The sequence below is a fragment of the Schistocerca serialis genome, unplaced genomic scaffold, assembly GCF_023864345.2.
Source record: "Schistocerca serialis cubense isolate TAMUIC-IGC-003099 unplaced genomic scaffold, iqSchSeri2.2 HiC_scaffold_897, whole genome shotgun sequence".
Lineage (NCBI taxonomy): Eukaryota > Metazoa > Arthropoda > Insecta > Orthoptera > Acrididae > Schistocerca > Schistocerca serialis.
In genome coordinates this window covers 1,916,555-1,937,018 of record NW_026048515.1, presented here as the reverse complement: position 1 = coordinate 1,937,018, position 20,464 = coordinate 1,916,555, and the positions used below count along the sequence as shown (strand labels likewise).

Genomic DNA, 20,464 nt, shown 5'->3' with positions numbered 1-20,464 from the left:
GCCCTATAAGGATCTTGCAACCCAGGGTAAATTCGAAGCAGCAGCGACAGGCAACAAGTGGAAAGGTGACGACGAGCGTAGCAGCAAAAGAAGTTCTAAGAAGATCACTGCCAGGGTGAGAATTGGTCATCGGGAGTCGGAGTATGCATGACCGATGTCGCATTCCCAGACTAGGACGACGTAACACCGAGATGCTGTTCTCTTAAGGAGGGAGCAATGTCACAGAAGAAGCTGAGTAGCACCATGGTGTAGTGGTTATGATACTAAACTGTTGCATGAAGGGTTGAGAGTTCAAAACTTACCTGGACTGTACAATTTTAATTTCTATATTCCGTTCGAGTACATTCTAGAAGTATCCACAAATGTCAAGTATCATTGTACTGTAGCTTTATTTATACTGTATGTGTTCTGGAAGGAGACAGTTCACACCGTGCTCTTGTACGTGCACATGCTGAATAAACCTTCGTTCTACATGGCAATATTAACCAGAAATTGAAGACACTTCTGGCAAAAATGGGGATCGGCATCAAACTACCATAAGGTACAGCCCATCTCAAAATGGGGTTGCTGAGAGGGCTAACAGGACCATTGTCGAAAAAGCAGGGAGCATAACTGATCCTGGATTATCAAAAGTTTTTTGGGCAGAGGCGGTATCTACGGCTGTATATTCGAACAATAAATCACCTACAAAAGCATTAAGGAATAAAACCCCCTGTGAGATACAGGTAGGAAGGAAACCTGACCGAAGAATATATGGGTTTTTGGGTGTGATGCAATGGTGCACATTCCAAAACACCTAAGAGAAAAATGGGGCCTGGAAGCTAAAATGTATATTTTTGTAGGCTATTGTGAGAATTCAAAGGGCTACCAATTAATGAGTAAATTGAATAAAAGGATTGTTATAAGCAGAAATGTAGTATTCTTTGAAAATGGAAGAGACTCTGAAGAGGGTAAGACTACTAAGTTAACTGTGCCTGGTTCCAAGAATGAAACTTTATGTGAAGAAAGAGCAAGTGAAGAACAGGAAGAGGACAGTCAAAGGCAAATGGAGACTATTTATGATGACAATGAGTTTGAGGACAAACAAGGCATTCTTCTCGTGTACCAAAACTGAAAGAATATCCGGATTTTCAAATGTATGCAGCCCAGTCTTTTAATGATGAGCCAGCAAGAGGTGAAGAAGCAATGAGCGGACCGAACTCTACAGAATGGAAAGAAGTGATGGAGAGAGAATTGGAATCTTTATCTCAGAACAAAACCTTTGAATGGGTAAATATGCCAGCAGATAAGAAGTCATTACAGGAAAGAGGGGTTTTCACTATGAACAGCTCCGAAAATTCATCACCAAGATATAAACCACGACTTATAATAAAAGGATATTCACAAAAACAGGGGATAGGTTACAAAGAAACTTTTTCACCCGTAGTCAAGTACGCATCATTGCGATATCTTTTAGCCTTGGCATCAAAATGAAATTTAGCAATTCATCACATGGATGTAAAAACAGCTTATTTAAATGGGAAATTGGAGGAGAAGATATATGTCATTCCAGCAAGAGAGGCTATGAAAACCAGATTGGAAAGGGAAAAGATTTGGCATTGGCAAAAAAGTATTTATGGACTTAAACGGAGTGGACATTGCTGGAATCGATGTCTACATAAAACTCTAACATATATGAATATGAAGCAATCTAAGGCAGATCCCAGTACATACTATAAAAGTGAAAGAGAAGGGATAATAATAATGGCAATACGTGTGGACGACTTCTTTATCCTGGATGAAAATGAAAGTCAATTTTTAAGAAACAGCTGCAAACCAAGTTTAAGGCACATGATTTGGGAGAAGTTAAACATTATTTAGGTATGCAGATTACTAAGGATGAAGAGAGACAAGAATTGAGAACAAATCAATCATCATATACAGAAAAAATCTTTAAAAAAATTGGCATGATTGACTGTAAACCCATAACTAATCCAATGGAAGTAGGAGTGAAGTTAAATATAAATGAGACAGATGTGGAATGTGATAAGAATGTTTCATATTTAGAAGCATTAGGGAGTCTGTTATATTTGTCTCAGACATCACGACCCGACATTGCTTTTGCCGCTAATGCAGTGAGCAGGTATTGCAGAGATCCAAAGGAAAAGCACTGGAAAGGTGTGAAAAGGATATTCCAATACCTAAGAGGAACTTCATACTACAAATTAAGGTACCATAGGGAAGGTAATGCAAAACTAGAAGGCTACAGTGATGCAGATTGGGGCAGTGAATTGGGAGATAGGCACTCCACTGCTGGCTGCTGCTTTAAATTAAAGAGAGCCCTCATTTCATGGTCCTGTCAAAGGCAAAAAACTGTTGCATTGAGTACTGTAGAGGCCGAGTATATGGCGCTGCCTTACACCACACAGGAAGCATTGTGGCTAAGAACATTAATATGTGAAATAAAACCCAAGTTAATAGTGGAATATAATAGACCTATCTGGTGCTAGTGTATGCTCTGAGTTTTATGTATGTAATGAAATGTTCCTTGGTTGTTGTGTTCAATGTGTTTTACCTGGAAGTGCAAATATAGTTACTGGCACTAAATGTGTTTTACTCAATTACTTATTCACCTGTGTCGACTCTAACAAATACATTTGATTAACTGTATGATGCATCACCTGCCCTCATCAAAGTAAACATTGTTCTTTATATCTAGTGATGTAGTTCTGGCAGTATTAAACCACAACATGGTGGTTTGCTGATAAGAACTCAGATAAAACATCAGAATCATGACAGCAGACAGCCAACAAAGCTAGGCTAAAGCACTTTCTGCAAATATTTATTTATCCAGTCACATATTATAACTAAAGTAGGAGGAATGCAAAGGCATACCACCTTCAACAGGTTGATGACTTGTAAAGCACTGTGGTCTCCCAGTCAACCATCAGGTTGTTGATAGCTTTACCTTTGTCATATTAAGCAATCACATTCTGATTGTACAGCAAGATCATTAACTTACACCGACACTGGAACAATACTGTCAGTTTCGACACAAAACCGAGAATTGCAGCTAGTGGGTAATGCTTGGAAAAGAGAAATGAAAGCTTTATCAGAGGATCTGCGACTGCTTGACAGTACGTACGTTTTCGTGCAATTTTCGGACAACAGCAGTATTTCTGCTATTTTAACATGAGTTGTACTACGCGTTCCCCCTAAGCAGCCTCAAAGACACGTAGAATTGATCAGTCTTTGCAAGTCACTGCAAAACACGTTTAGAGCACAGATGGTCGCCAGCGGACATCGTTTTCCGAAGACGATTGTCTCACCTTGCAGGAGCATATCTTGGCTGACCCTGTCGATGACAAGCAGTTCATTGCTGTTGGTTGCTTCGATGTAAAACTTTTCTGGTGTTATATACCTGTGAAAAGAAATGTGTAGTTTTCACTGAAAAGATAAAAAACTGGGGTACAGGAAAAGCTGAAAATAAAACTTGTCGCTAAAAAACATACAAGATATATTCATCATGAATATCCATTGTTGTAGTCATTCTGTATGATACATAACCTAATTACTTCAGTCTTGTTCCCACTTCTCGGCAAAGTCCACTGTTGTATGAAAATATCACCGCACTTTCCAAAGCTAATTGTCACAGATATTCCACCACCTCACTCAAGATGACAGGAGAAAGATTTTGCAGAAACGTGATCGCTGTAAGCAAAGGGGTTTTCAGTGTTTTGTTAGTAACGTAAACAAAATAAAAACAGATTCATGGAAACGAAGCCACCAAAAATTTTGTGAAGACAACGCTTACGATAAGTCGAGCACCAATGGGCTACAAAAAATAAGGGTAAACTTTAAATACATGTACAAAACGGTAATACGTCGTAACAAAAGCTTCCTTTTGTTTGTGTCAGTGACTAAATTTAAGTTGCAATTTACGTGACTCATAATGTATCCTCCTGTAGCAGGTAGCAGTGTTGCTGATGTTCTGTAATTCCATTTAGATGATGAGTGACAACTGCACTTGCGGGAATAGCGGGGAGGTAGGAAAATGCGTGCGCTGTACCTCCCCTGTGCAGCCTACAGATCTGAGTCTGAAGTGTCCGTCCAAGAAACTGCGGCCCATACCACCGCCCCTCGATCTGGCTGGTCATCCATCCAATGCGCTGAAGGAGTTTGCTATAATTGCAACGAGCCCAAAAAGCCCACTGATGCAGAAGAGTTTACCATTTCGTAAAAGGTACTTTTTGTCAATTTACGCTAAATTTTTTAAATTAACTCTATTTTAAGTAACGAAATGTACATATTGTTAACAGCAGACGTTGCTCAGTAAATAAACAGCATGATTATCTTTAGAGAAATGTTTTAAGAATCTTTGCCATTAACAAATGCAGGACAGTATTCATTACCCACATGAAAGTAATTTTTGTCTTCTGTAATCAGGCAGTGTCAACTGCTATTACAAGTTTTCAGTATGACTTAGCGGAGAAAAAGGAAATCATACAACGTTAGAGAACCTGTAAATTTGATGTCTTGTTTAGGAAAACTTGCTCTATGGTGATCAGTACAAGCACAAATAGTTCTTGCAACATTCACAATATTCTGATTATTTAATGCTTAGGTAGAGTTTACATTACATGTTTCACTTGTTACCTGTCTAAAAGTTTCATAAAATTTACTTTCGGCAGACCAGTTTTGTACTTCTTGCAATTATGTATCTATGCAGTATTTGGACGGTTCCGGGGGGGGGGGGGGGGGGGGGGGGCGGCAATGGTTATAAGCCAAAATGAGTTTGTTCATGGAATGTTAAACCATAACCTTCGTTCTTTTACGAAGGCATCATAGAACTTCCAACTGGAATAATACCCTGTGCCAATGCTTGCTAACAAAGTGCATCCTTAAATGTTTCATCTAGCTGTGGTATGTTCTAAAGTTGTGAGTCATCACCATCAATAAAATTCTATTTCCTCATTTTAGCTGTTTCTGGATTTCTATACAAAAACTTTATTGTAGGCTAGACCAGTGATCTATTTCTTTGTCTGGTGTGCAAAGTTCAGTTTAAAGTCACGCAAAGTGCACCTGATATGACTTGTCCATTATCTGCATAAAGCAGCAGCAGTTCCATTGTGAGTGGCTACCATATGATAGGAAAAATGCTGCTCAACAACTGAAGTATATACACAGACACTCTTGTGAAATAAATTTAGTCATATTGCACATAATCTCATATGTTTGGCTACGAAGAATTATTGCTGCACCTGCTGTGTGCTGACACCACAGAGCAACGCTGTGGAGGTCTGACCTTGCACTGTACACCAACAACATCTCGCAAGCTTTCTTGTCAAAAATTACCCACAGATCTTATTCAAAAAGAAGCTTCGCAGTCAGTATCTTCATCTCGCCCATTGATTAATCCAATTTTCACTTCCAAGAAAACTCCGAATCCCCCCCCCCCTCCCCTCCCCCTCCAGATCCCTCCCCTGCCCTTCCTCCTTTTGACTCAGTGCCATCCAGGGCATGAATGCCTCAACTCTTTGCCCTGTCAAGGCTATGATTTTCTCAAATTGATCCTTGAAATGAGATCTTTTCTCCATGATCTCCTCCCCAAACCAGTTACTATTGCCCTCCACAACACCCTAGTTAAACCATTTCACATTCGCAACCCATTATCTCTGCTCAAGGTTCCTACCCACACAATGTTCCCACTGTAAAACCTGTACCATGCAGTAAGTTCTACACTATGAAAGGCTGAACAACTTGCGAAACAGTACAGGTTGTTTATAACCAACTTGTTCACACTGCATGGCCTTTTTTTACATATGACCAGCACTAAACTGACTGAGCACAGGAATAGGCACAGAAGTATTGTCCGTCTCAGGGATATCCATTGCTAGTTGCTGAATGTGCTTTACAAAATGACTCATACGAGAGTCTCTCTGCCTGATCTCCAAACCTCCGTAACATCTGCTCAAAACTTATGACATTCCAAAACCATTAACCCTACTGAAAGGCTGTTTAGACTATCACGTGATACTAGTTACCCTGAACTCCAGAGATATGAACTTGGCACCTCCACACATATTCGTGTTCTGACACCCTCCTGGACTTAATCTCTGTTAAGCTGGCACAGTGCTTACCAGTGTACAATCTCTGACTTATCTCCCCTTTTGTTTGTCTATACTCATCATCTCCTCTACAGGTGTGTGTCTGTCATTCTGGCTTTCAGGTGACCTACCTTTCCTTTTAAAATTATAAGCTGGAGCAGGACTTGAACCAAGAAACTTGCCATTTGTGTGCAATACTCTTACTGAGAGAACTATCCACATACAACTCTCAAACCACCCTCACAGCCTTACTTCTTCCAGGGCCTCTATTCTATTTTTCAGGCTTACAAAAGCTGTCCTGTGTATGTAGCCAGAGTATTAATATGCACTGCGGAGTGAAAGATTCATTCTACAAACTATCTTGTAGTGTGTGATTTTGCTACAGTAAACAAGTTTATAAGTATATACGTTGCAGTAGCTATGCAGAGATGGAAAAACCAACCAATAATTACTACTACTACTACTACTACTACTACTACTACTATAACTATACTACTTTCTCCTGTGAGTGAAACGAAAACATTGTTACATCATTGTCTATACTAATCAGCAATTCCACCATCATAACTTCCCTGACCACTCAAAGTAGATGAAGGGAGAATGTGGATGGCTCCTCGTAAAGTTTCACCCCTTCAGCATTACTATTTGCGTCCATCCTGTTATATTACAAGAAACAGAAAATGACCCCTAGAGAGCAGTCTTATCATCTACATATTCAGTGTACTGAACACGCCTTTAAAATATCACCCGACAAAACTTGGATATGGATGTGGATATAGACACTTGACATTTGCAAGAAAACACTCAGTAAAAACTACGGTAATGATTGACATATTTGTGGTTGAGGAGGTGTAATGTTGTATACTCTGTTGTTATATATAATTGGAATAATGATGCACGTGACAAAATTAACTGTCCATATCTATAAAAATTAAAAACAAAATTTGTTAAGACTATACTGAAGCAGAGTAAAGAGATAATTTCTGTCCTGATATACTTGTATAATTTGAAGAACAGGTGAAGCAGCATTCTGATAACCCAAATTGTAATCCTGAGATCAGTTAAGACCTGCTGCTGATGACAAGATCACATTGGAAATGAGGCCATGGCTGCCATACGGGGTATGCAGGTTCGATTTCAGATACTGCCAAGGATTTTTTTTCCTTGGTGGGAGGACTGAAACGGGGTGCACTTGGCCTTGTGATGCCAGCTAAGGAACTACTTGAGTAAGAAGTAACACCTCCAACCTCAAAACAGATGACAGTGGCCGGGAGAGTGCTGTGCTGTCACTCATACTCCTTCATACAGCATCCAATGATGACATGGCAATGGGTAATTCTGATTGGTCCATCAGGGCCAGAACACAAAGCTCTTTTTTTAACAGCCAGTTCAGTTGATAAATACAAGAGAGCTGCAGAATACCAAACTCCATCGTGCAGTATAATTCAAGTAGCAGACGAGATGTAAATTGCCCTAGAAATCCATGGGCAGCAGACAAGGCTGTCTTCCCCAGTAAGTGCATCACAGTGGTTGGTGTGAAGGGGATGTCAGAAGGAGATGATCTAATGTCAGGGCTGAGCTTGAGAAAGTCATAGCCGTTTTATAGTCCTATGTTTCTTCTACATCTACATCGCTACTTTGCAAATCAAACTTTCATGGCTGGCAGAGGGTTCATCAAACAATCTTCTCAATAATGCTCCGTTATTCACACTCAAATGGCACCTGGAAAAAATGAACACCTAAATCTTTCCATGGGACCTTTGACTTCCCTTAATTTATTAGGATGATCATTTTCCCCTACTTAGGTTGGCATCAAAAAAATATTTTTGCCTTCAGAGGAGAAAGTTGGTGACTGAAATTTTGTGAGAAGATCCCGCTGCAATGAGAAATGCCTTTGCTTTAATGGTGTCCACCGCTTGTAGACTAAGACTCGCAGACTGATCTGCACTACAAACTGTAGCTACGAACAGCAATCCTGGTACTCAATACTAGAACTGTCACACACAAATGCTAAATGCAGACTGTCCATTGCTGCCTGTGACTGCCGCTTATCACATCACACAAGTCCATCTCATTGGCGGCAGTGCGGAGATTGTTGGTTGGACCGCACTTGTGGTTGATGGCAAACTTCAAAGCACCACCTATGGTATCAATCCAAAACTTGTCTTATTGTGCCAGCTCTGGTTGCGTCCACTGGCAAGGACACAACACACCTTTAACCCTATCTGGTAAGGATCCCACACTGCAGAGCAGTACCTTGGGGAACGCCAGAAATAATTTCTGTTTTACTCAATGTCTTTCGATCAGTTTCTATGAGCTGTGACCCCTCTGACAGGAAATCATGAATCCAGTCACATAACTGAGACAATATTCCATAATCAAGCAATTTGATTACAAGCCACTTGTGTCATACTTTGTAAAGAGCCTTTTGGAAATCTAGAAATATGGAATCAGTTTGAAATCTTTTGTCAATAGCACTCACAACTTCATGTGAGTAAAGAGTTGTGTCGCATAAGAATGATGTTTTCTAAATCTATGTTGACTGCGTGTCAATAGACTGTTCTCTTCAAGGTAATTTATAATGGCCGAACACAATATACGTTCCACCTCCTGCTGCATATTGGCATTAATGATATGATCCTGTAATTTAGTGGATTACTACTATTGCCTTTCTTGAATATTGATGTGACCTGTGCAAGTTTCCAGTCTTTGCGTATGGATCTTTCATCGAGTAAGTGGCTGCATGTTATGGAGCTATTGCATCAGCATACTCTGAAAGGAATGTAATTGATATACACTGGCATTCCAGGTCAGGGTGGTACTGGCTCTGGACTTGGGGAGGTCCTCCAATACATCCTTACATCCCAACACGCTCCTGCACCTAAATTTGGGTAACATATCCCCAACCCTCTCATTTTTCATTATCATCATCTTTTCATTATATTATATTTTATGTATATTATTTTTATTGCTTCTTGCTGTTTCTTTTATTTTTACTTTTTTGTCTTCATTCTCCTCATACACCTCATTTTCCCCTTATTCTTAATTGCCTTTTTATTTCTCTGCCTCTTAATCCATTAACTTTTCATTCTGCCTTCATCACTGGTGGGCCAAAGCTGGTTCAGGGCTTGCCATTGTACCATATTTGACCTATTCTCTATATGACACCCTCCCCCCGCCCTTTTTTCAGCTTTGTCTCCCCATACACTCAAAACAGCTGGACTTCATTCATCCGTGTCTGAGTGACCTGCTCTTCTGTGAATTTTCCCACTGATATATTTTATTTAATGTAATCCAGTTGAAGTTGGTGATGAAACTAGGAAATTACTTCTGATGTTGAAGTTTGCGGTAATTTTTATACATTAACCCTGAACATCTGTACTGAACAAAGTGCAACCACAGCCACAATCAGTGTTTTACAAACTAGTCTGCATGCAATAACAGAATAGCAAGTCCAAACAGACCAAACACAAAATACAACCAAATTCACCATGGTAGTTCTACTGGCAAAAGTAATTACACTGCACATAGCAAATCCAGTATGGAATAGTGACAATATCTTAAAAAGGATACTCACCATATAGTGGAGATGTTGAGGTGCAGCTATGCACAGTAAATAACTGTCAAACAAGTAAGGTTTCAGCTGAAAAGTTTTTTTCTGAATTAGACAAACATCACACACACACACACACACACACACACACACACACACACACACACACACACACACACACACACACAAAAATGCAACTCACACATACATGACCACTGTCTCTGGCTGCCTAGGTCAGACTGCGGGCAGCTGTGCATGATGAGAGAAGCAATCTGGGTGGTGGGGGTAAGGAGGAGGCTGGGGAAGGGAGGGGGAGAGATAGCAGGCTAGGGGTGGCAGACAGTATAGTGTTGCTTGTGGGAGCATATAGGGACGGTTGCTGTTATTTCTTCTTCTTCTTCTTTTTGCGTTATGGCCTCTGTAGGACCATGGGTAGCCCCTTCGTGGACTGCATTTTCCTCTTCTCCTCCCAGAACCTCTTCATTCTTTATCTTCTCCTCTCCCGCTCTTCTTCCGAGATCTTCAGTTTCCATTTCTCCTGGCGGCTCCACTGGTGACATTCCAATCTTCTCCTGTATTGTTACCGAGCGAGGTGGCGTAGTGGTTAGCACACTGGACTCGCATTCGGGAGGACGACGGTTCAATCCCGTCTCCGGCCATCCTGATTTAGGTTTTCCGTGATTTCCCTAAATCACTTCAGGCAAATGCCGGGATGGTTCCACTGAAAGGACACGGCCGATTTCCTTCCCCATCCTTCCCTCACCCGAGCTTGCGCTCCATCTCTAATGACCTCGTTGTCGATGGGTCGTTAAACACTAATCTTCTCTTCTCCTGTATTCTTCTCTGTCATTGATCTCTGACATATTTGTCAGTGTATATTTGTTCCTCCAATTTTCCTTTCCTTCGACTTTGATCCCAAAATTCCAACCAGTCCTTCCGAAGTTCAACAATCTACTTGGTTCCTGTCTTTCCCCTTGTCCTCCCTGTTGTTTCCCACACTTTCTTCGTCATTCTCTCCATACTCATTCTAACTACATACCCAGCAAACCTTGCCCTTTTGAGTCTGATTTCTCTGGATATTGTTCTCATGTTCTGGTACAATTCTTCCCTAGGACTTCGCATCCTCCTCTCTCCACCTCTTTTGGGACCTAGTATTTTTCTCTTCTTTCTCTAGTTGTTCTGCTTCATTTCTTCCTAGTGTCATCGTCTCAGCAGCATATAATGCCTCTGTGGATATATTCTTTTTATTGTATATATCTCTCGTCATGCAGAAGCCTGACCTCGTCTTCTTTATCCTCTATGTTATTCCCTCCTTGCTCCTGTTCCTTCCTATTATAAATTCTCCCAGGTATTTAAATTTGTGCACCATTTGCACAATGCCTTCCGATGTTTCCCAGTTTGCAGTGGTGTTTAGTGTCTGTCTTGTTATAGGCGATCCTCAGTCCCACCTTTATGGCTACCTTACTTAAGTTGTAGAGTTGTGTCTTTGCGTCTTCTTCCCTCTCACTTAGTATTACTATGTCATCTGCAAAGGCTAGGCAGTCCACTTGAGTCCTGTTGTCCTTTTTGTCCCTCACATGGGTCTTTGGTATTCCCATTTCCTCGTTTATTGCTCTCCACTGCTGATCACTTCGTCCAGTGCTATATTGAACAACAATGGTGACAATCCATCTCCCTGTTTAACACCAATCTTGATCTCAAATTCTTCTGACAGTGCTCCTCTGAATCTCACCCTTGCTTTTGTGTCTGTCAGAATTTCTTTTATGAGTTCTTGTGTAGTTCCATCAAGTCCTCTGTTCTTCAGGATCCTAACAAGAGTCTGTCTGTCGATGGAGTCATATGCCTTTGTGAAGTCCACGAAGGTTATTACTGTCTCTTTGTTTTATAAGGCCCTATGTTCTATCAGTTGCTTCAGGATAAATATCTGTTCTACACAACCTTTTCCCTTCCTGAATCCCGCTTGGTAGTCGCCAACTGTACTTTCTACCTGTTCTTCTACTCTTGAGCAATAGTTTTGACAGCACCTTGTATCCGACCTCTAGTAGCGATATTCCTCTGTAGTTGTTTGCATCTCTCTTGTCCCCCTTCTTGTGTATTGGTACTACAATTGCATTCTTCCATCCTTCTGGCAACTTCTTTGTTCTCCAGATCTGGTGAATTACGTTGGTCATGTTGTCTGTTGCTTTGTTGCCTCCCCACAGTATCATCTCGGCTGCTATACCATCTTCTCCAGTCTTCTTATTATTCTTCAGATCGCTTATGGCATGTGCGACCTCAGCCCTGGTTGGAGGGCGTGGCTCTCTCTCTTCTGTGTCAGTCCCCAGTTCCAGCTCTTCTTCAGGTGGTTCACAGTTCAGCAGGTCGTGAAAGAGCTCTGCAAAAATCCGACAGTCCTCCTTCGCACTGACAGCCAGCTCCCCTTTCTTATCTCTTATAAACAGTTCTCTATCCTTGTATCCAATCAGACTCTTTTTGAATTTCCCGGTGTCTGCTGTTGTTTTTCCTGAAGTTGGTCTCAATCTTGTCCAGTTCCTGCTTCATCTTCTGTCTTCTGGTCCATCTTATTGTTCGGGCTGCTTCCTTTCTGGCTCCTAAGAAATCTTCTCATTTTTCCGGGTCCTTCTTGCTGCTCCAGGCTTTCTTGCGAGTCTCTACCAGTTCCTCACATTCCTTGTTCCACCACCAGTGCTTCCGTTTCTTTTCTTCCTTTCCCCATAGTTCAGCCTGTATCGCCATATTTCGCCTCACGTCATCCCATTCATTGATTGATTCAATTCCTTCCTCATATCTGGATCAATTGTGTCTTAATTTGTCTCTGTCTACCTTCATGTTTTCTGTTCTTCTGTTCGTCTGTGGTAATCTGCCCCTGTTTGGAATCCATAGGCACTTAACTTCTGTAAGATAGTGATCCGATTCTATTCTTGTGTTCTTCCTGACCTTTGTGTTCATGATCTCTTTAGCATTTGTCCAGCTGATTGCTATGTGGTCAATTTGGAATTCCCCAAAGCGGGTGCATGGGTTTGCCCATGTCTTTTTCTTACACGGTTTGGCCCCGAAGTGTGTTGTCATCAATCTCATTTTGTATTCTCGACACAGGTCAGTTAGCCTTTCTCCATTTTTGTTTGTCCGCTGGTGTGCAGAGTACTCACCCACTACTCCTTTACGTTGCTTTTCTCTTCCAATCTGTGCATTATAACCTCCTACTAGTATCTTTACATGTCTATATGGTATGTTTTTCAGGGTATCATCTAGCTCTTCCCAGAAACTATCAGCAACTTTCTTGTCTTTCCTGTTCTTGTCATTTGTAGGTGCATGTCCATTTATTATTGTATACTTTTTGTTCCCTGCTTGAAAAGTCAGTGTAGATATCGTTTCTGACCTGCTCTTCATTTCAGTTATGCCATCCTCATATCTCTTGTCTACTATGAACCCTGTACCAAAGCATCTAGGTACATGTCTTTCCTTTCCCACTTTAACTCCTGGTTTCCCCTTCAGTATTATGAAGCCTTCTGACTCCACTGTGTCTTCGTCAGTGTATCTTGTTTCTTGCATCGCTAATATTCCAATGCTTCTCTCTTTCATCTCATCTACTACCTGTTTAAGTTTATCAGTCTTAATCATTGTCTGTACATTTATGGTTCCAATTTTGAAAGTATTTTTAGTTTTAATCTTCTTTGAGGTTCTTGGGAGCTCCAACTCTTCCCTTATGCACTTTTTGGCAGGTCCCCCAGAATCCGAATGCCTGCTTGCGTCGACCTTGGTCAACGGGGGATTGTCCCCCTGGGGTAATCTCGATTCCGTAGTGCGATCCATTCCATGAGCTAAAAAATTTTTTGATGGGACGGCTCATGTCCGTCCAGTTATACGACTGAAGTTGTTAGCCCTAGAAGATGTGTTCAGGCCGTCCCTGACATGGGGACACAGATGCCTTTAGTAGCCACCCCTAACATGGAATACTGCCGCTACCTGATATGTTTCAGTGGCTCTTCCGCTCTCTTTGCCGTTGGGAAGCAACGTTCCTGTTCCGCCTTCGAGACCGTTGGCCAGGCTTCGCCTGTAACCTTAGGTTACCCCCCTTCTAACAGCCGTGTACCGCAAGTCTCTAGAGAAATGGAAGGTTCCAAATGATTGGAAAAGAGCGAACCATACGCGACTGGAACAGAAAAGGGAGGTAATGACAGTGGCACATAAAGTGCCCTCCGCCACACACCGTTGGGTGGCTTGTGGAGTATAAATGTAGATGTAGGTAGGGGCCCTAACTGGGTGCTACCATCCGGAGCCGGATGGACCCAGGTTTTTTTACGAGGTTGTTGCTCCTCCCCCTCCTTCTTCCCTATGTCTTGCGAGATGGGGCCCCGGGCTTGGGACCGGCAATGGCGGAGTTGGTTGCTGTTATTACTGAAATTCTGACAACTTTGCTTCACTTTTCTGTCCTGATTTTTCTCTGGAAATAAGAAATATTCTTTTGAAATGGACATCCATCCAGAATTTCATGTTCTTCAATCTTCATAATACCTTCCGATTTTTTGGAGCCACTTACACCAGGGAGATTTTTTCCAGTTACATGTTCAAAATTTATCATCCATATTCTGTTTTGATTGATTGAAACCTGGTGGCTGTAGAACATCTGCCCATGTTTTATTATCATTACTTTTAGTTGTTTGGTTTTCTTGTACATATCCCCATACTTTCTTCGTGTGTCTACTGTTGTGTTTTATTGCCTCAATATTTTTCTTAGGATGTTCCTCTCTTTCTTTTCAATGTTTTCTGTTTCTGCAGGCTTTGTTAAATTCAGGCGTTTAGCTTCTCATACATGTGCCAGTTTTATTACTGTAACATAGAGCTGTAATTTTTGTGTGAGATTAGATCTCTTATTGTACATGCCTTCAGTTAGCTCAAAGGTATTTTATTATATTCTTCTTTTTCTTTACTGCTTCTTTTACTTCACCTGAGTACTGACTGGTAGTTCCTTGGTTTGATACCACATAAAAGAACACCTTGTATTCTTCACACAAGGGGCGTGCTGTATGACTAACTGGCAGAATACCATATTGTCTTAACTCTTCTTTGGGTGCAGGTAAAGGGACTTTTTCACCATCCTAGATTTCGTGAAAGTCACCCAGAACCATGGATCAGAGGATATTCTGTACGGTAAGTCACCTCTGATCCGCAGTTATGGGTGACTTTCACGAAATCTACACCTTTTCCTAGACCTCTCCAGTCCTTTTGCTTCACCCATCTTCCTTCCCCATCAACCCTTCTGCTTGGAGAAGGAACCATTGGCTCCAAAAGCTTGCCAATTACATCCGTCTTTTGTGTGTGTGTTCTGTCGCCACTTGGTGAGTAGATTTTTTTATCTATCAAATTAAATTTTTTTGTCTCTAATTGATTGTATTCAATGCTTTAATTGTATTGTAGAATGTACTGCCATCCTTGCCTTTGTTGATCTTACAAGAAGAGACATTGATATGAAACACATTGTACAGTAACACTGCAGAAGAGTATTTGACAGGGATCATTGGCTTTTAGAATGGTTTGGCTTTGCAGTGACATTTGCAGCTAATGGTATTGCTTGCATCACTTATTTGTAGTTGTTGCTGTGCTATTGTTCTCTGTCCATTTTATTTTATTTTTATTTTTTTTAAATTGCTGCTTCAAAGGCAATCATAAATGTGGTAATAATTTGTACTCCCATCACACTTATGACTATAACATAAACATAGACACTTTTTAATCCTAATTTTTTTATTGTTCTAAATAACAGACCACTGTCTGTTCCATTGAGGGTCCACTACATCTGACACAAATTTTAGAAGACAAGCATGGTATTGGCACCTCATGGACAGCCTGACTACTTTAACTATCCATTGCATAGACCTTTGTGCCAGCATGGTATAGCTAAAATGCTGACATTTGAAGTAGGGTACAAGATTTGCTCTGTAGGGCATTACCTTAGGAAATGTAAAAAGCCAGCAGTGCTGATGTACTAAACAACTGGAGTGTTGAACGTTACCAAAAATGGTGCCACTTTCTACAGAACATCAGTGATACTAAAGACCTTTATTTTGATTGGTTGTTTCCATCAATACTATAATCTTTCACTTTACAATCCTTTGATAAATCTAGTGTGTTACACATACATCTCACAGCTGAACATTCGCTAAGACATTTGGCATGTAATCATTTTGTGATATGACAGTAATTAGCTGTTTTTATAATGAGTGTCTTTTCTCTAACTGATAATCATTTTGTGTGTTCCTGTAATCAAATATAATAATTTTCTTTATATTAAATTGTGCTACCTTCTCAACCATGTCTTTTTCACACTTCTCAATTAAAATCACTTCTGCCTTTGTCAAGATGAATTGCAAGACCACCTAGAATGTGTATTTGTTTTAATATTAATAGATGTTACTTTGGCACCAGTAGGTGATAAAGAAAACCATACAAAGCCCCACTTGCTTGCTTAAGCCTTATATAACTGTTTGTCCGTGACAGCCAGTGACTTTGTTGGTGCACATAACACCTTGATGCATAAAGTTTTTATTTATTTACTGTTTTATTAATTTTTAAGAGGTTTGCCTCATCCATGTGATCCACTTGGTAAGCCAAGGTGCCTGCTCCCTTGAGTCACATAACTTTCCATTGTTTTATGTAGTGTCCAAGTAGCAGTAGCAATTGATTATTATTAAAGCTAATCTTAAAGTAGTCCAAATCATTGTTTATTTGTATTGATAACTGGTTTTAATCATACAGTCATCTTCAGACAAGTTTTTGTTAAAAAAGAATAAATTGGGTCATAAAATATGTGCACAGAGCTATAGTACAATGAAGAATATAAGAAACATGGATGAGCCACAGTGAGGCAGCAGAGTTAGTAGCTTCAATCAAGAAATACCTTCTATAAGATATTAGTCAGTTCTAGAGCGTCACTAATATGAGGCTGGCAAGAAACAAGTGTAGGGGTTACTAAGGTTAAACCCCATCCACCTTGCCCCATGTGAACTACAAATATTTGTGTTGGAAAATCCTTCTCTGATGTATGCCATACAAGGAATCTAATATAGATCTCCACCTTTCATGAACAGTGTGTTACACATTGTAGTTCACATGGATCGACTCAAAGTGTTAACTTATCACTGGGTCACCCCATACCTTTCAGGCTCCACCAAGGACCAAGGAGCTCATCTTAGCTTTAGGGCTAGTACCTAAGGAAGAAAGTTTAAATCAGTCATGTAGATGGTCTTGTGAAACATGAAATGGAATAAGAAATAATAACATTGAGAATGCTTTTGGATGAAAGGAAACCACTCACTGAAAAGCGTGTGCATTGAGTTGTCACTAGGCACACAAAAAAGAAAGAAAACTTGCTGACTTTTGGAATCATAGTTTGATGAGTTATGGTAAAACACACAACCACACACAGAATGACTTTCTAGTACTCAACTCCAGAAGTTTTTAGCCTAAATTTGGCTGCAGCATCTCTACAGAATCGATACAAAGGGGGCTGAAGAATATTCATAGCTTAAGTTCGGCCAGTCAAAGCTAATTCTTTAAGTTATCTCCTTAGTTTCTCATAAGAATTTATTATCTTTCTTCTAGTACCTGCTATTTAAGATGTTTCATTTCTTTTCCATTCTCTCACCAGGAAAACAAACCTGTTACAATTCACATAAGCCTTCTTTGTATATCCATGATGTCCCACAATCTGGTACTGCCCACGCACTTTACCGGTATTACAATATGGGTTATGCAAGTATTTTGTAGGCAGTTTTTGTGTAGACAAACTGCAGTTTCCTGATAGCCTATCAGTGTATTGAAACCTGCAACTGAGCCTGTATGATCATTGCACTTGATATCTCTAATCACCGTTACTCTCACATATTTGAGTGGCAGCATTCACTCTAGCTGTAGCTTGTTAGTCCTGTTGTCAAAGGGCACCCTACTTTACAGTGCGCTGCTTCACATTTCTCTACATCTCTCTAAGTTTCAGTTCCCAGTCTTCACACCAGGCTGTTATTTTTTCAATATCCATCTCAGATTCTGCCAGCTTGAATTCCACTCTACATGCAGCCAGGCGGAGATGTATTGGGTTGGGTAAACAGCTCAGTTGTAGGCAGTGAGGGAGCGGCGTCGCAGCCTATGCGACCGTATGCCTCAACCGAGAATCAGCGAATGTTTGTATGTGTAACATAAGAGGGCATGAATCTGGTCCAATAGGCCCACCTGCTGTTAGTCTATCCCACCAGTGTATTTGTAACAAAGTTCCCAAATTTACTGCCCTCCAGGAAATTTGTTGCACTCAAATGATTTTTGGGACTGAGAGCTGGCTGAAAGCCAGAGTAGAAAGCTCTGAAATATCTAGCAAGTCATGTAAGGCATATCAGAAATAATAATAATGTTGTTGTTGTGGTTGTTATGGTCTTTAGTCCTGAGACTGGTTTGATGCAGCTCTCCATGCTACTCTATCCTGTGCAAGCTTCATCATCTCCCAGTACTTACTGCAACCTACATCCTTCTGAATCTGCTTAGTGTATTCATCTCTTGGTCTCCCTCTACGATTTTACCCTCCACGCTGCCCTCCAATGCTAAATTTGTGATCCCTTGATGCCTCAGAACATGTCCTACCAACCGGTCCCTTCTGCTTGTCAAGTTGTGCCACGAACTCCTCTTCTCCCCAATTCTATTCAACACCTCCTCATTAGTTATGTGATCTACCCACCTAATCTTCAGCATTCTTCTGTAGCACCACATTTCGAAAGTTTCAATTCTCTTCTTGTCCAAACTATTTATTGTCCATGTTTCACTTCCATACATGGCTACACTCCAAACAAATACTTTCAGAAACGACTTCCTGACACTTACATCTATACTCTATGTTAACAAATTTCTCTTCTTCAGAAACGCTTTCCTTGCCATTGCCAGTCCACATTTGATATCCTCTCTACTTCGACCATCATCAGTTATTTTGCTCCCCAAATAGCAAAACTCCTTTACTACTTTAAGTGTCTCATTTCCTAATCTAATACCCTCAACATCACCCGACTTAATTCGACTACATTCCATTATCCTCGTTTTGCTTTTGTTGATGTTCATCTTATATCCTCCCTTCAAGACACCATCCATTCCGTTCAACTGCTTTTCCAAGTCCTTTGCTGTCTCTGACAGAATTCTCCATGGATTTTAATACCTACTCCGAATTTTTCTTTTGTTTCCTTTACTGCTTGCTCAATATAAAGATTGAATAACATCGGGGAGAGGCTACAACCCGGTCTCACTCCCTTCCCAACCACTGCTTCCCTTTCATGCCCCTCGACTCTTATAACTGTCATCTGGTTTCTGTACGAATTGTAAATAGCCATTTTACCCCTGCCACCTTTAGAATTTGAAAGAGAGTATTCCAGTCAACATTGTCAAAAGCTTTCTCTAAGTCTACAAATGCTAGAAACGTAGGTTTGCCTTTCCTTAATCTTGCTTCTAAGATAAGTCATAAGGTCAGTATTGCCTCACGTGTTCCAACATTTCTACAGAATCCAAACTGATCTTCCCCAAGATCAGCTTCTACCAGTTTTTCCAATCGTCTGTAAAGAATTCGTGTTAGTATTTTGCAGCCATGGCTTATTAAACTGATAGTTCGGTAATTTTCACATTTGTCAACACCTGCTTTCTTTGGGATTGGAATTATTATATTCTTCTTGAAGTCTGAGGATATTTCGCCTGTCTCGTACATCTTTCTCACCAGATGGTAGAGTTTTGTTAGGCTCTCCCAAGGCTGTCAGTAGTTCTAATGGAATGTTGTCTACCCCGGGGCCTTGTTTCGACTCAGGTCTTTCAGTGCTCTGTCAAACTCTTCTGCAGTATCATATCTCCCATTTCATCTTCATCTACATCCTCTTCCATTTCCATAATATTGTCCTCAAGTACATCGCCCTTGTATAGACCCTCTATATACTCCTTCCACCTTTCCTGCTTTCTCTTCTATGCTTAGAACTGGGTTTCCATCTGAGCTCTTGATATTCATACAAGTGGCTCTCTTTTCTCCAAAGGTATCTTTAATTTTCCTGTAGGCAGTATCTATCTTTCCCCTAGAGAGATAAGCCTCTACATCCTTACATTTGTCCTCTAGCCATCCCTGCTTAGCCATTTTGGACTTCCTGCCAATCTCATTTTTGAGATGTTAGTATTCCTTTTTGCCTGCTGCATTTTTATATTTTCTCCTTTCATCAATTAAATTCAATATCTCTTCTGTTACCCAAGGATTTCTACTAGCCCTCGTCTTTTTACTGACTTGATCCTCTGCTGCCTTCACTACTTCATTCCTCAGAGCCACTCATTCTTCTTCTACTGTATTTCTTTCCCCCATTCCTGTCAATCGTTCCCTTATGCCCTCCCTGAAACTCTGTACGACCTCTGGTTTAGTCAGTTTATCCAGGTCCCATCTCCTCAAATTCCCACCCTTTTGCAGTTTCTTCAGTTTTAATCTACAGTTCATAACCAATAGATTGTGGTCAGAGTCCACATCTGCCCCTGGAAATGTCCTACAGTTTAAAACCTGGTTCCTAAATCTCTGTCTTACCATTATATAATCTATCTGATACCTTCTAGTATCTCCAGGATTCTTCCATGTATACAATGTTCTTTTATGATTCTTGAACCAAGTGTTAGCTATGATTAAGTTATGCTCTGTGCAAAATTCTACTAGATGGCTTCCTCTTTCATTTCTTACCCCCAATCCATATTCACCTACTATGTTTCTCTCTCCCTTTTCCTACTGTCGAATTCCAGTCACCCATGACTATTAAATTTTCGTCTTCCTTCACTACCT

The 20,464-nt window shown here is 40.6% G+C and overlaps 2 protein-coding genes across 3 annotated transcripts in view; one reads left to right on the top strand and one right to left on the bottom strand.

The window, feature by feature from the left end:
* The window catches only part of LOC126452537 (phosphatidylinositol-3-phosphatase SAC1-like), a 78,964-nt gene extending 75,367 nt beyond the window's left edge, over positions 1–3,597 (bottom strand). Inside the window, exons 1-2 of the mRNA XM_050091097.1 lie at positions 3,492–3,597; positions 3,309–3,400 (exon numbers count right to left, since the gene is read on the bottom strand). Coding sequence (XP_049947054.1) covers positions 3,309–3,400; positions 3,492–3,529 — 130 coding nt within the window. The 5' untranslated portion in view covers positions 3,530–3,597. The remainder of the gene's footprint in view (positions 1–3,308; positions 3,401–3,491) is intronic.
* Positions 3,598–3,709: 112 nt separating this feature from the next.
* LOC126452538 (HMG box-containing protein 1-like) overlaps positions 3,710–20,464 on the top strand; it is a 72,184-nt gene continuing 55,429 nt past the window's right edge. The window contains exons 1-2 of one of the 2 annotated variants that reach the window (XM_050091099.1): positions 3,710–3,829; positions 3,987–4,222. In XM_050091099.1, the coding sequence (XP_049947056.1) occupies positions 3,987–4,222 (236 nt within the window). In that variant the 5' untranslated portion in view covers positions 3,710–3,829. Of the gene's footprint in view, positions 3,857–3,986; positions 4,223–20,464 lie in introns of both variants that reach the window. The other variant, XM_050091098.1, reaches the window with a different exon arrangement.